General features: G+C 41.4%; 1 protein-coding gene across 1 annotated transcript in view; it reads left to right on the forward strand.

Annotated features, from left to right (window-relative positions):
* The window catches only part of LOC123990583 (serine/threonine-protein phosphatase 2A 56 kDa regulatory subunit alpha isoform-like), an 80048-nt gene continuing 65669 nt past the window's right edge, over positions 1 to 14379 (forward strand). The window contains exon 1 of the mRNA XM_046291201.1: positions 1 to 1183. Within this exon, the coding sequence (XP_046147157.1) occupies positions 1039 to 1183 (145 nt within the window). The 5' untranslated portion in view covers positions 1 to 1038. The remainder of the gene's footprint in view (positions 1184 to 14379) is intronic.

Consider the following 14379-nt stretch of genomic DNA (forward strand, 5'->3'; position numbering starts at 1 on the left):
AACTTTTGTCACAAAATGCAACCCGACAACGATGTACTCATAAAGCTGTTAATGGTTGCACTGAGTTTGCAGTGTGGCAGGTTTTTACATGGAATTGTGTAATCTAATAAATCGAAAAAGTTATTATTGACGTCCGAGCACAAGTAAAAAGTGACTATCGGTGTGTTCAGTGCAACTCGATATTTCCGACTAAATGGACACGGGAAAGTACTGAACATGACTCCATTGGCGCCGTGGTTCTTCCGATATACGAACGTTGCTGAGTAGTTCGAGGTTGCCAGACTTCATTCGTCCAGACTGTTTTTCATTTTGACAAAGCCAACTGCTGTTAGAAGACACGGAATACAATATTTATTTTTCTTGTGGAAAATAGTATGAATTTCATCATGACAGTTCGCTTTAAATTGTAAATGTTCATATTATCTAGGTAACGGTACGTTTTAACGAAGCAGCTAGCCAGATAGCTAACGTTAGCCAAGCAGCCAGCTGGCTAGCATTAGCATTTTTTTGTCATTTAAAAAGCTAGCACTGACAGCTAGTCTTATGCTAGTTAGCATAGGTGTTCTCTCTGAAGTAGCTAACGTTAGCCGGTTAGCTATACAAATGACAATTATAGCAACAGGTTGCTATATTGCAGAAATTACAATTTAAATATACCCAGAAATTTAGTTAAGCAGTGTTTCTGCTGTCAGTCTATTAGCTAACGTTTACCTAGATACGTTTTTTCATCTGTCATGAGTTGGCTGGCTTGTTGATACGCGTAGCTTTAGCTAACGCTAGCTAGTCTTCTAAACAGCTCGCTGGACTCAACAAGCAGGACGAAAATGCGGGCTTTACATGGAAACTGATTAACTAGCAAGCTTCAGTGGATCAAACAAGCAGAAGGTGTTTTTCAAAGTTTGCTGCCTACGCCATTTCAAGTTGCAGAAGATTTTGATGCTTCTGAACTGGGAGACATAGACCACTTGTGGGAAACCCTAAATCTATCGTTGGTGCACATGTCCAAAAATACTTTTACGATACAGTTGATGCTTCAAAATGTCGGCTATCTCTGCGTCTGAGAAAGTGGACGGGTTCACGCGAAAATCAATGAGGAAGGCCCAGAAACAGAAGAAATCTCAAGGGTCGTCCCAGTTCCGAACTCAAACTTTTACCGAGCTTTCACCCTTGCCCCAGCTCAAAGGTAAGAAAATAAAAAATGCTGCCTGAAATAGTCTCAAGTGAAAGGGTGGCGGTGTTGACACTACACTTCCCGTTTACTCTAGCAAACGTTATCAAACGTAGTCGGACATTAACTATTTTCTACCAATCTGTACAGTGTACAGAGATAAAATGTGTTGGTCAATGAAACGCGGAAGCTTTGGGTAGCTAATGACAGTTGCATTTTCAGCCTCTGTTCTTTGGCACCCAGCTGTGATGTATGCTCACAGGGAGGACTGAAGTGCAATCCTGGCAAAGTAGGCTACATCGAGAGAATGAGAGATTGATCTAATTGCTGATACATTTGTGTATATTGTGCACTGCCTACGTTTTAGCTGGTGTGAAATCCCCGTCACTGCCTGTCAATTTCTCCACTCAGAAATAGCACCGTTGTTATTTATGCATGGTAATTGCTCTTTTGACAGCTATATATTTTGTCCAGTCCTACTAGTCACGACGCATCTGGATAGTTGTTGGTTATTTTCCTGTACAAGACATATGGGCCAAGGCCAGACACATGCATTAATTTATATTTTGAATCCATGAAAACTACAGAGCCCTCTAAACATCGGCCTACTACATTAACTTTATATTGTTTGTTTTGGTAAGGAGAAGCCTGCATATGAATTAAATGTTGTTTCCTGAGAATTTCATCCTAGCTGGAGAGTGATATTTTGTACACCTTGGCAGCCAGTAGAACTGTAATGTAGCCTATCTGATCTATACTGAACAAAAATATAAAAGCAACATGTAAAACCAACGTGTAAAGTGTTGGTCCGCACAGCTATTGAAGCGGACTGAGACAACATTCCACAGGCAACTCTGTGGAGGAGCTGTCAATACTGGCCGGTTTTCTGATCCACACCCCTAGCTTTTTTACGATGTCTGACCAACAGATACATATCTGTATTCCCAGTCCTGTTAAATCCAAGATTAATGCCAAATGAATTTATTTCAATTGACTGATTTCCTTTATATGAACAAAAATATGTTGTGTTTATTAATGTTCAGTGTAGCTTCTGTCCTGGGCCTTGAATGTAGTGACAGATTGCTAAGTTACAGGTAGCCTTTGTTTTACTCAGAGGTTCTTCAATATGGAGTCTTGACATAGAACAGTGACATTGAAGAATGTTCACCTTACCTCATATCGTGCAACATTGCAAGTAGTTTCACTGGAGGGAATGGAATTGTATGCTGCCAGTGCATTGTTACTGTTAAATCTGAGTCTGTTGCTATGCCCTGCCATATGCCCTGCAATTTTTGTTTTATAGGACATTTCAAGATGGATACAAAAACAGTTGCCTCAAAATGAACATTTCCAAGGTCAAATTCCTCAATCCAAACCGTTGTCACACAGTGAAACCTATAGATAGGGATTACATTGCTTCATGCTCAGCAGTATTATTGGGATTGAGAGAGCGGTTCAGAATCCAAAACCGCTTGGCACTTAAGTGCATACCTCCTTTTTATTTTTCATTCAGCAATTATGCCAAATTCATTCCTGGCCACACATACTGTATCTCAATGACATGTGTGAATTGAGCGCCACTGTTGAACTTCTCTTAGTCAATCCACACTTTGCATGATCAAGAGCTTGGTTATTATCTGATGAACTCCTAGTGTGTGTGTGTGTGTGTGTGTGTGTGTGTGTGTGTGTGTGTGTGTGTGTGTGTGTGTGTGTGTGTGTGTGTGTGTGTGTGTGTGTGTGTGTGTGTGTGTGTGTGAGAGAGAGAGCGAGCGAGACAGTCCGCTATATCTGGGGCCTTGGATGGGGCAGTGAAGATGGGACTGAAAGCCTCACACTGTAGCCTAAATGAGGTGATTGTGGTGTGTGTTTTTAAAAAGCAGGGTTGCCACCCAAGTATCAGGATCCAGCCTGGGTAGTAATTGTTCATTCAACCATCATGAATTATTCCTGATGGGAGAATTGACTAGATAATCCAAACCAGGTCATTTGTACAGTTCATTAAAGGAAGTTGTTCCCCAAATGCAGCTACAAGGCATCTGTGTTACAATGACAATTTGATCTTTAATGTTTATGCAGAGTAATTTATTGAGCCCCAATAGAGAATTATGTGTCGCTGAAGCCTTTCTGGGAGAGAAATGTCAATGTATTCAGGAATATGAAAGAATGTATCTCCCTTCACCTTAAGAGTCCATATTGGAAACTCGAGTCACAATATCCTCACGTCTACTGCATGGTATGAGGGAAGACTGCTGGAACTTAATTTGCTAAAGCAAAACCTCTTACTGACTTCAGCAGTCAAGTTCAGACAAGTTAGCCTGCCAACATGTTGAAATGACGAGGGGGAAAAGTGCAGACACTGAACCTTGGGCCTACATGGCATTGACTAGGCTAATGCTGCTTATGGATTGAGGGAATGTTTGACTTGTTTATTTGTGACTTTTCACCTTTTGTTTGGTTAGAAACTTAATGTGCCATTATACACTACTCTGAATAAAGTAATTGATGGATATTACAGATTTTATTTTATTTTACCTTTTATTTAACTAGGCAAGTCAGTTAATCTTAAGCCCACCCGACACGCAGGAGTCCCATCTAGCCATCAGGAAATGCAAATGCGCCACGCCAAATGCTAATAGCACTCGTTAAAACTCAAACGTTCATTAAAACACACATGCAGGGTACTGAATTAAAGCTACACTCGTTGTGAATCCAGCCAACAAGTCAGATTTTTAAAATGCTTTTCGGCGAAAGCATGAGAAGCTATTATCGGATAGCATGCAACACCCTGAAATACCTGAAGGGGACGTAAACAAAATAATTAGCATAGCCGGCGCTACACAACGCAGAAATAAAATATAAAACATTCATTACCTTTGACGAGCTTCTTTGTTGGCACTCCTATATGTCCCATAAACATCAATATTGTTTTTTTTTCTCGATTAAATCGGTCCATATATACCCAAAATATCGATCTATGACAAGTGTGTGATCCAGAAAAAAACAGTTTTAAAAGGCAACGTCATTTTTTTAAATTAAAAAAGTCGACGATAAACTTTCACAACACTTCGAAATACTTTTGTAATCCAACTTTAGGTATTAGTAAACGTTAATAATCTATCAAATTGATCACGGGGCGATGTGCATTGATATTTTTTCCACTTTTTGGTGATCAGTTTTCCTTGGGCTTTTCGACGAAATGCACGTTCTGTTATAGTCACAGCCGTGATTTAACCAGTTTTCGAAACGTCTGAGTGTTTTCTATCCACACATACTAATCATATGCATATACTATATTCCTGGCATGAGTAGCAGCACGCTGAAATGTTGCGCGATTTTTAACAGAATTTTCGAAAAAGTAAGCCCTAAGCTTAAACGGTTTTAAGAACAAGTTCTTATTTTCAATGACGGCCTAGGAACAATGGGTTAACTGCCTGTTCAGGGGCAGAACGACATATGTACCTTGTCAGCTCGGGGGTTTGAACTTGCAACCCTCCGGTTACTAGTCCAACGCTCTAACCACTAGGCTACCCTGCCGCCCCGTGTGTCACAAGCAGCCCCACACCAGCAGGACCAGAAGGACTGGTGCCGTGGGAGAGAGCCTAGGGGGCTTCGGGCTTCCCTCGGTGGGGTGGTTTCCCACCTGCGCCCCCCCCCCCCATGACCTGCAGCAGCAGGCTTCCTCTCCTGATCTTTAAACTCAGAGAGGGAGGGGGGTGGGTATGGAGCACCTCTGTTTGAATGTAAATGGACTACTAATACCGATATAGAAATAAAGTTGATCAGTAAAGTTCTCAATTAGTCTATTTCATTAGTTTTTAGTAGCTAGTACTAACATGGTTAACTAGCTAGTATGTGGTTTCATGGCCCTTTCGATTCTGCGAGATAGTTGTAGTCGACCATAACCTCCTAGGCTACTCTTGTCTGAATGGGTGGCATTTTATTAATGATGTCGCCGACTGGTTCAGCTCTGGGCGATATGCTGGAGTGACTCGCACCCCTTGAATGGAGGATTGTGTAGGGGAGGGGGTTTGTATGTGGGTGGAGTGTTTTGTCGGGGGCAGTATTCCAGGCCAGTGACGTGTTACTGCTTGTATGCATTGAGAACCTTTTTGAGACTCAACTCCCGACATGAACTCTGAGGGAGTACAGGAAGAACAAAGTGGGAGATAATCAGATGTGCACCATGTTGCATAAGGACAAAGTGCAAGTACAAAGAAATGTGTGACTTGTTCTCAGCATTTCTGACAGAATGACCTGCAGAATGAATAGCTCTGCAAGAATGCATGTCTATTTGAGTGACGTGACAGTAATTAGGCACAATGGTTGGGGGTGATGAGAGGAGCTAACTGGACTTCTTGGTGAGGTTATGATCGCCATGACAGGGATGCTCGTGTGTCGTCAGACAGGATTCTGATTCACCCCACCAGCTCTCTTGCTCTCCCTCTCTCCTTCCCTATTTCTCTGGAGCAGAGACCTCATCGCTCTTGTTTTGGCTAACCTAATCTGTCTTTTCTTCTGATCCCCATCTGTATGCCAGTGAGAGTAATTGGAGAGGTAGCTTAATGTTGTCTTGAGTGAAATGGGTTGCACAGTGGATGAGTTGCTCACCTCTTCTGTAGTGTGGCTAGGCTCTGATGAGTTGATTTGAGCGCTGATTGTTATGGCAAATTAATTTGGGACAACTTATTTGTGGTTAGCACCGTGTGTGGTTGTTTGACTCTGCTCAGGTGTGGGCCCCACACAGAGGTTTACGCCTCGCTCATTTGATTCATGGCTGGTTTCGTCAGTGGTTCCCAGGAATGCTTCCTGCCTACTCCCCAGAGGACTCACTCTGGTTCCCCCTGTTGTTCCCAATCAGCTACAGGTCGATTTGCTATGTCATTCACGTTTAAGTGTTCCCTGGGTATTAAGATGGATAGGTGAAGGCCTGAACTGTTTTGATTTCTGTTAAATCCATATCCTTGACAGGGAGCGATGTGGTTGAGTACCTCCGGTTTGATATAATTGGCTTAGCTGTGTCTGCACAACACTGATAGGGGAACAACAGCTTTGGTTTCATATTTAATGCCTCCATCCTCACATCACCTCTTTGTGTAAAAGTCATTTTACACAAATAATTAACAATTTTATTAATGTTGTGAAAAAGTGTTTTCCTCTGGTATAGTCCTCAATAAGCCCACACAACATGGGCATATTTCCCAAAAAATAAACAGCTTGGCATTGCTCAAATTTCTTGACGCATTCTACTAGGCTACCCGTCATAACTTAATGGCATTATTACAGTTTAACCCACAATCTATGCATCATGACAATAGCCTAAATGTGAGTTTTCTCAGCTTCAAGTTCCTTGGTATCCACATCAACAAACTAACATTTCCCAAGCACACCATGACAGTCGCGAAGCGGGCACGACAAAACCTATTCCCCCTCAGGAGACGGAAAATATTTGGCATGGGTCCTCAGATCCTCAAAATGTTCTACAGCTGCACCATCAAGAGCATCCTGACTGGTTGCATCACTGCTTGGTATGGCAACTGCTTGGCCTTTGACCGCAAGGCACTACAGAGGGTAGTGCGAACGGCCCAGTACATCACTGGAGTCAAGCTTCCTGCCATACAGGACCTCTATACCATGCGGTGTCATGGTCCTACTAAAAATGGTCAAGGACTCCAGCAGCCTTAGTCATAGACTGTTCTCTGCTACTGCATGGCAAGCGGTACCGGACCACCAAATCTAGGTCTAAGATCTACCCCCAAGCCATAAGACTCCTGAACATCTAGTTAAATAACTACCCGGACTACTCGCATTGCCCTTCCCCTCTCCACACCACTGCCACACTGTTGTCGTCTATGCATAGTAATTTTAATTAACTTGACCAAAATGTACGTACTCCCTCAACCAACCGGTGCCCCTGCACATTGACTCTGTAACATATATAACATTTTTTTTTACTTCTGCTTATCTGTATTTTTCTTAAACTGCACTGTCGGTTAGGGGCTCGTAAGAAGCATTTCACTGTAATACCATTTCACTGTAATACCTGTATTCGGGACATGTGACTAATATAACATTTTATTTGATTCATGCTATGTTTGTGCTCCTTCCCAATATAAAGTAATTGGTCAGTTTGGGTAAGTACCTGTGTGCAGGAATGAGAGGGGCTGTGGAACCTGTTGTACAGAAGCTAAATGGCTTTACTACACAATGTTTGGCCAGCTATAATGCATGAGTCACAGTATAGCACGCTGGGGAAGTACTGCAGCTGTAGATATTCTGATCTTTCATCCTGCAGTAGAGATTCTGGAGTGTTTATAGCCCCATGTTGTGTGATAAGACACTGAAATGACGACTCACTGGGAGACCTGCATTGTTGCCATGGCAGCCAGAAGCCCTGCAATGTATTTCTCAAAGCATGCTAGACCAGTTTTTTTTTTTGTGATTTTCTTGAAGATAGCCGGCTTCATTTAAAGTCAGACTTCAGCGGCGTTCTAAAGCTGGATTCTGATCAAACCCTTGCCATTCTGGAGCAATTAAAACACTGATAAGTTAGGTCGATGGCTAAGTCTGTGTCCTGCTTTGTTAAATACACAAAGTTGCCATTGACAACTCCTGACTAATAGATTGATAGGCTTTGTCATATGACTCACTTGTTTCCACTGTGTGTGCTAAAACAGGGTTTCCCAGACTCTGTCCTGGGACCTCTCCTGTGTGCATGTTTTTTTTTTCCCCCCTAGCACTATACAGTTTATTCAGATAATGATAGCTTGATGATGAGTTGGTTATTTGAATCAGCTGTGTCGTGCTAGGGCAAAAACCAAAACTTTGTTTACATATCAAGAGGTTTCGGCGTGCTGTTTTGATTTGGCTCAATGGATGAGTTGGTCTCTTTTTATTCATATGCAAACTGACTCATTTGCAATGGATGCTTGTCAAGTGGTAAATATGAGTGTAGTCTAGTTGTTTGCCATTTGTTCATGTTTTTCAAAAGAAGACAAACGAGCAGAGGACATGCTCCCTGTCAACCACAACCAGACACTTTGGAGATCACTTACATCAAGTTTAGCCTATTGTTAGCCCATCACAGCCTGAGGGGGCGGCAGGGTAGCCTAGTGGTTAGAGCGTTGGACTAGTAACCGGAAGGTTGCAAGTTCAAATCCCCGAGCTGACAAATCTGTCGTTCTGCCCCTGAACAGGCAGTTAACACACTCTTCCTAGGCCGTCATTGAAAATAAGAATTTGTTCTTAACTGACTTGCCTAGTAAAATAAAGGTAAAATAAAAACATAGGGTGCTATGGCTGGCACTTGTGTGCAGATTATGGGTGGGAAAGCAAAAAGCAGCCTTGGGTCTTGGCTGCAACAGTGTGTAACTACAGGGTTACAAGATCAAATCCCCTGGTTGATGATTATGTAATACCAGAGCATTACAAATAGAAAGCTTATACCAGTACTAAATGTAACCTGATGTAAAAACAACAATAAAATGTAACATTATGTTATTACAACATAGGCCAGACTGAACAATGTGAAACATATGTCTTTTATTTTTTCTAAGGTGATTTAGATGTGTGGGACAAGATTTAGTATGCAGTGTAGTGTTATATCTCTTCATGAGGTCAGACATGTAAGCACAGCCCCCTCGGTTAGTCTGGCTGGTCTTTCTCGAAACCCAGTACAGAGCTCCACAGTGCGACCATTTTACTGGCATATGCGCCTAAAAATAGATGTGGACGATCTGTAAAAGTCAAGTATGAGCACGTGCGAGTTGATGTATAGCAAAGAAAATGCTGCCATAGCTATTTTCAAAGTATTTCTGACGTTTTGTCTCATAGCTGTTAGCTAATCTCATAAAGAACTATGAACTCAAAATAAATTGAATCTTTCAGCACGGGCACTGTTGCGCGTGGTATCCTTCTCTCACCGCAACGGAGCTGAGCGCACTGTGAAGTGCTGAAAGATATGTTTTGAGCATAGATGTTGGTCGAATTTACCCAATACTCTACTAAAGGGTGACTTTTTCCTTGTTTCTTGGCCATTTACGTCATTTTGTTCACAATCTTGGTTGTTTTTCAATGTTAGTTTGACCTTGCTCAACTGCTAGGGAAGAAATATCGGAGAATCTAATTTATCTGACAGACAGGAGTGCCTCGTTACCACGGTAACGGCCCACCCCTTAAAAGGGCAGCTGATCATTGTTCTCATTGTTCTCACTAACTCAAATACTTTCGTTGTGTGCCTAAATTTATTTTAGGAGCACATGCTCCTTGTAACGCATTGATCACACCGACAGCGTCGTTGCATGCAGCATAATTTGGATTTGTATACAACGAAAGTTCAACATGTACCTTCTGCTGCCATTTCTGTCAAGCCATCTACACATATAGTTTGATGCATATGTTTGATAAATCCAACGTACGCAACACACCGTATGCACTGCAAATGCCTTTGCAACGCAATGCTGCAAGACAAACGCAGCGTTTAATTGGAAATGAATATAATTATGGTGTATCAAAATGCAATGATGCTGTCGGTGTGATCGAAGCGTAAGAAATATCAGCATAGACACATGCGCTGCGGATTCCTGGCCGACAGGTGGGGATTAACACTTTCGGTACAGTTGTTGAGGCTAAAAACAACCTCATGAGAATGATTGCAATGCCTACCAGGTGTATGTATGTATGTATGTATGTATGTATGTATGTATATTCTATATATAAAATAAACTTATTTTGAACTTCACAGGACCGTGTAAAAGCCCGGGCTTTGTGCGTTGGCGACCGTCTACTCTTAGCTGAGTGCCCAGGCCCTTATGGACGCCAGTGTTTTTATTTATGGTGTGTTGAGTGTTTGTTATAAGAAATCAGACTGTGGGGAACTTGCCGAGAGTGCATTGGTTGTATGTGGACACGTTGTGTGCACTGACTCACTCTCCAGTGCATTCTAGTGCAGAATAAGTCATGCTTAGCAATTACATTGAGTGTCTGAAGGGAGCAGTCTTCATTAAAACGTAGACAGATTTCCAGAGTAGATACAATATTACCTGATCACACCTGCAGCTGAGCCTTTTTTACCCCACAGTCTCATTAGGCCTATTACATGATCAGCTACACTGTCATTTAATCATATTCAAATATTCTAGTATAGTGTTATTTCCTTGTTATAAACCTATCGATCCCTTGGGATTTTTTGCTAATTGTTCTTGCTGTGTTTAACACGTGTTCATTGTCAAAGAGTAGTCGGCATCAGGCCCACTAGGCCTCCTGTTTTTGTTGCAACACACTCTTTAAGTCTCTTTGACTGCTCTTTTCTGTTTTTGTCACATGCTCAGCCGGCATCATTCGGAGTGAACCCTAAAGAAGCCTTTGCGACTGGTGTGAGAAGCAGACCTGACTGACCAGTCTTCCCCCAACCGGTTTAGCAACTGCAGTGGATTGTGCGGTTTCAATCGACATGCATTAATGCCCACAGACTAGGCTACAGTAGGCTGTAGACTGTCTGTCACTCCCTCATTTTATGACTTGCTTCACATGTTCATGCACTTTCTGTTTGCAATGGACCCCTACGTCGTTGCCATTTTGCACTGGGCCAGTCAGATCTAGGCCACTTTTTTTCAAAGCTTGACAGTGACATGAGAACCACATGTCTGTTTCTTTTGATCTAATCCCCCTGTGCTGTCATACCCATATTTAATTTATTCTCCATTGCATAAGGTCGTCTGACCCCTCCACTCAGAGGTTGCTGTCTATTTTTACAGTGTGAGAGGGTGGGAATATTCTGTGAAAGCGAATCGGCTGAATAACTAAATAAAGTTCAGGACTTGACCTATCAATATGTAAGCTAATAGGGAGAAGTAACGAGGTCCTGTGAAAGCTGCACCATGACTATCTAGAATGGAAACTGGCAACAAGTCCCTTTGGCACTAATCTACCATTTATAGCTTAATTTACAGTACACGTTTCTGATAACCTGCCAGTTGACTGAGCAAATCGTTAGGGCAAGTGTCGCTGCACTATTGTCTGCAAGCAGGCCTAAAGTGTAAACCCTGTTCTCTTTTGCGTCTCTTTCAGATTGATGTGGCGTAGCAGTGTAACCTACATTCTGTAATATAGAATGTGTTCCTTGTGTGATTGGGAATATGATCATAAAGCACAAGCTTTATCAGGAGCCAGCGCTAGTGAAGCAGTGTCTTGTGTCCAGCAGTGGGGAAAGTACTCAATTGTCATACTTGAGTAAAAGTAAAGATACCTTTTTAATAGAAAATGACTCAAGTAAAAGTGAGTCACCCAGTGAAATACTACTTGAGTAAGTCTAAAAGTATTTGGTTTTAAATATACCTAAGTATCAAAAGTAAAAGTATAAACCATTTCAAATTCCTTATATTAAGCAAACCAGACGGCGCATATATATGTTTGTTTGTTTGTTTTTTACGGCTAGCCGGGGCACACTCCAACATTCAAACATAATTGACAAACATTTGTGTTTACTGAGTCCGCCAGATCCGAGGCAGTAGAGATGACCAAGGATGTTCTTTGGTAAGTGTGTGAATTGGACCATTTTCCTGTCAATGTAACGAGTACTTTCGGGTGTCAGGGGAAATACAGTGGGGCAAAAAACTATTTAGTCAGCCACCAATTGTGCAAGTTCTCCCACTTAAAAAGATGAGAGAGGCCTGTAATTTTCATTATAGGTACACTTCCACTATGACAGACAAAATGAGAAGAAAAAAAATCCAGAAAATCACATTGTAGGATTTTTTATGAATTTATTTGCAAATTGGTGGCCCCACTGTATATGGTGTAAAAAGTACATTCTTTTCTTTGGGAATTTAGTCAAGTAAAAGTTAACAAAATTTTAAAAGGAAAGTACAGATACCAACAAACAAAAAAAAATATCTAGTATTTTTACTTAAGTACTTTACACTACCGACTATGTCTCGGGTTTTTGTTAAAAGTTAGGCCAAATGTAAAATGAGTTTCTTGAACTGTGGAAACTGTTGCTGCTGAAAATTAGTCCATTTTTTTGGGACCTTTTCTATGGTAATAAATGGTGTGCTCAAGTGTGATACCGAGGTCTTTTTTTTTAAATCTGCAAACTGCCCCTCATGGCATTTTCATTTACCTGGGTGAAGTCTCGCTCACGCAAACTACAAGAGACATCCCCTTGCATTGGCACCTTTGTCATAACACTGTCCCCGAGGCCTTCTTTTTCAATTCCAATTTTCACATCAAGCCAGTTTGCCTTGTAGCATCATGGACATCCATCAGCCACTGGTTGTTTTCCATGTTCCAATTTTTTTTTTAACTAAGTCATGTGATCGTTTGTTGTGCTTGCTGAAATTGTCCTGACACCTTAGCTGTCAGTCTCAATTGAATCTTGGGTTCACCCATAACAGGATATTCAGGTTTCTCCCATGGCTGCAGGTGTTTTGTGTTGTTGGTTGTTTTTGCCTGTCAACCAACAAGATTGGAATAGCATCTCGTGATGAGTCGTCTCCAACTTGACCTGAAGTCATGCAATGATGATGATGATGATAATAGCCATATTTATATTCTATGACCGTCAGCCTCTCAATGTGTGTTTTTGTCTCATAACTGTTTCTCTCTCTGTCTGATCATAATCATAGGACTGTGTCACAGCATTGGCATAATCACAATCATAATTGGGTGGATGTTATGGAATAGGTTAGATAGGTAAGGTCTTAGGAGTGTGATTAGACACTACCACTACCAAGTCCACACTCCATCCCCAGGGGGCAGCATCAACCGGGTTAGGTAATATGCTCAGCCAGGAAGCCTTAATTACTCAGGTGTGGACAATTGGGATAATCATCAGTCCTGGAGAGAGACGAGGCCAGATTCCTCTCAGCTCAAGTTTCTTTGTGTTAGTTAACCTCTTTAGTTGGGCATGCCTTTTGTAGTTGTTTATTTTGTCGCCTTGAACCTATGAATAATCTGACGGGCCCGGCTGACCTAGAGGTCAAGATGGAGCTGGTCCTGGGTTCTGTGAGTTTGCAGTCTTCTGGGTACATGTACACACAACACGGTCCTCATACGCTGATTTCTTACACAGATGCATGTCTTAAAACGTGTTGCAGACCAGTTAGCTAAGCATAAGCTCCCTAGACCTTTGCGAGCATATATCAATATTAGTAGTTTAGTTATTTGGTTTCTTAACTGTTCTGCTATCAAATGATGTTCAGTAGATACAGTGCAAAAGGCAAGCTGCTCTCATTTCTCTACTCTTGAGTAGAGGTCGACCGATTTTTAATTGGGACAGATTTTCAAGTCATAAGTCATAACAATCGGTAATCTGCATTTTTGGATGCCGACTATGTCCGATTTACATTGCACTCCACGAGGAGACTGTGGCAGGCTGACCACCTATTATGCAAGTGCAGCAAGGAGCCAAGATTAGTTGCTAGCTAACATTGACTGTTTTTTATAAGATCCGTTTAATCTTAACATAATCACTAGTTAACTACACATGGTTGATGATATTACTAGTTTATCTTGCTTGTCCTCCGTTGCATATAATCGATGTGGTGCCTGTTAATATATCTTCTACTCACAGCCTACTTCGCTAAACAGGTGATGATTTTACAAGCGCATTTGTGGAAAAAACACTGTCGTTGCACCAATTTACCTAACCATAAACATCAATGCCTTTCTTAAAATCAATCGACAAGTATATATTTTTTTTAACCTGCATATTTTGCTAAAATAAATTAATGTTAGCAGGCAATATTAACTTGGGAATTTGTCACTTACCTTGTGTTCTGTGCAAGACTCAGGGTATATGCAGCAGTTTGGGCCGCCTGGCTCGTTGCAAACTGTGAAGACCATTTCTTCCTAACAAAGACCGTAATTCATTTGCCAGAATTGTACATAATTATGACATAACATTGAAGGTTGTGCAATGTAACTAACAGCAATATTTAGAGTTATGATGCCACCCGTTCGATAAAATACAGAATGGTTCCTTTTTTCACTGAAAGAATAAACATTTTGTTTTCTAAATTATCATTTCTGGATTTGACCATATTAATGACCTACGGCTCCTGTTTTCTGTGTCTATTATAATTAAGTCTGATTTGATAGAGCAGTCTGACTGAGAGGTGTTTGGCAGCAGCAGGCCTTTAAGCATTCATTCAAACAGCACTTTACTGCGTTTGCCAGCAGCTCTTTGCAATGCTTGCTTCACAGCGCTGTTTTAT

Source organism: Oncorhynchus gorbuscha, linkage group LG12, assembly GCF_021184085.1.
Source record: "Oncorhynchus gorbuscha isolate QuinsamMale2020 ecotype Even-year linkage group LG12, OgorEven_v1.0, whole genome shotgun sequence".
Classification (NCBI taxonomy): domain Eukaryota; kingdom Metazoa; phylum Chordata; class Actinopteri; order Salmoniformes; family Salmonidae; genus Oncorhynchus; species Oncorhynchus gorbuscha.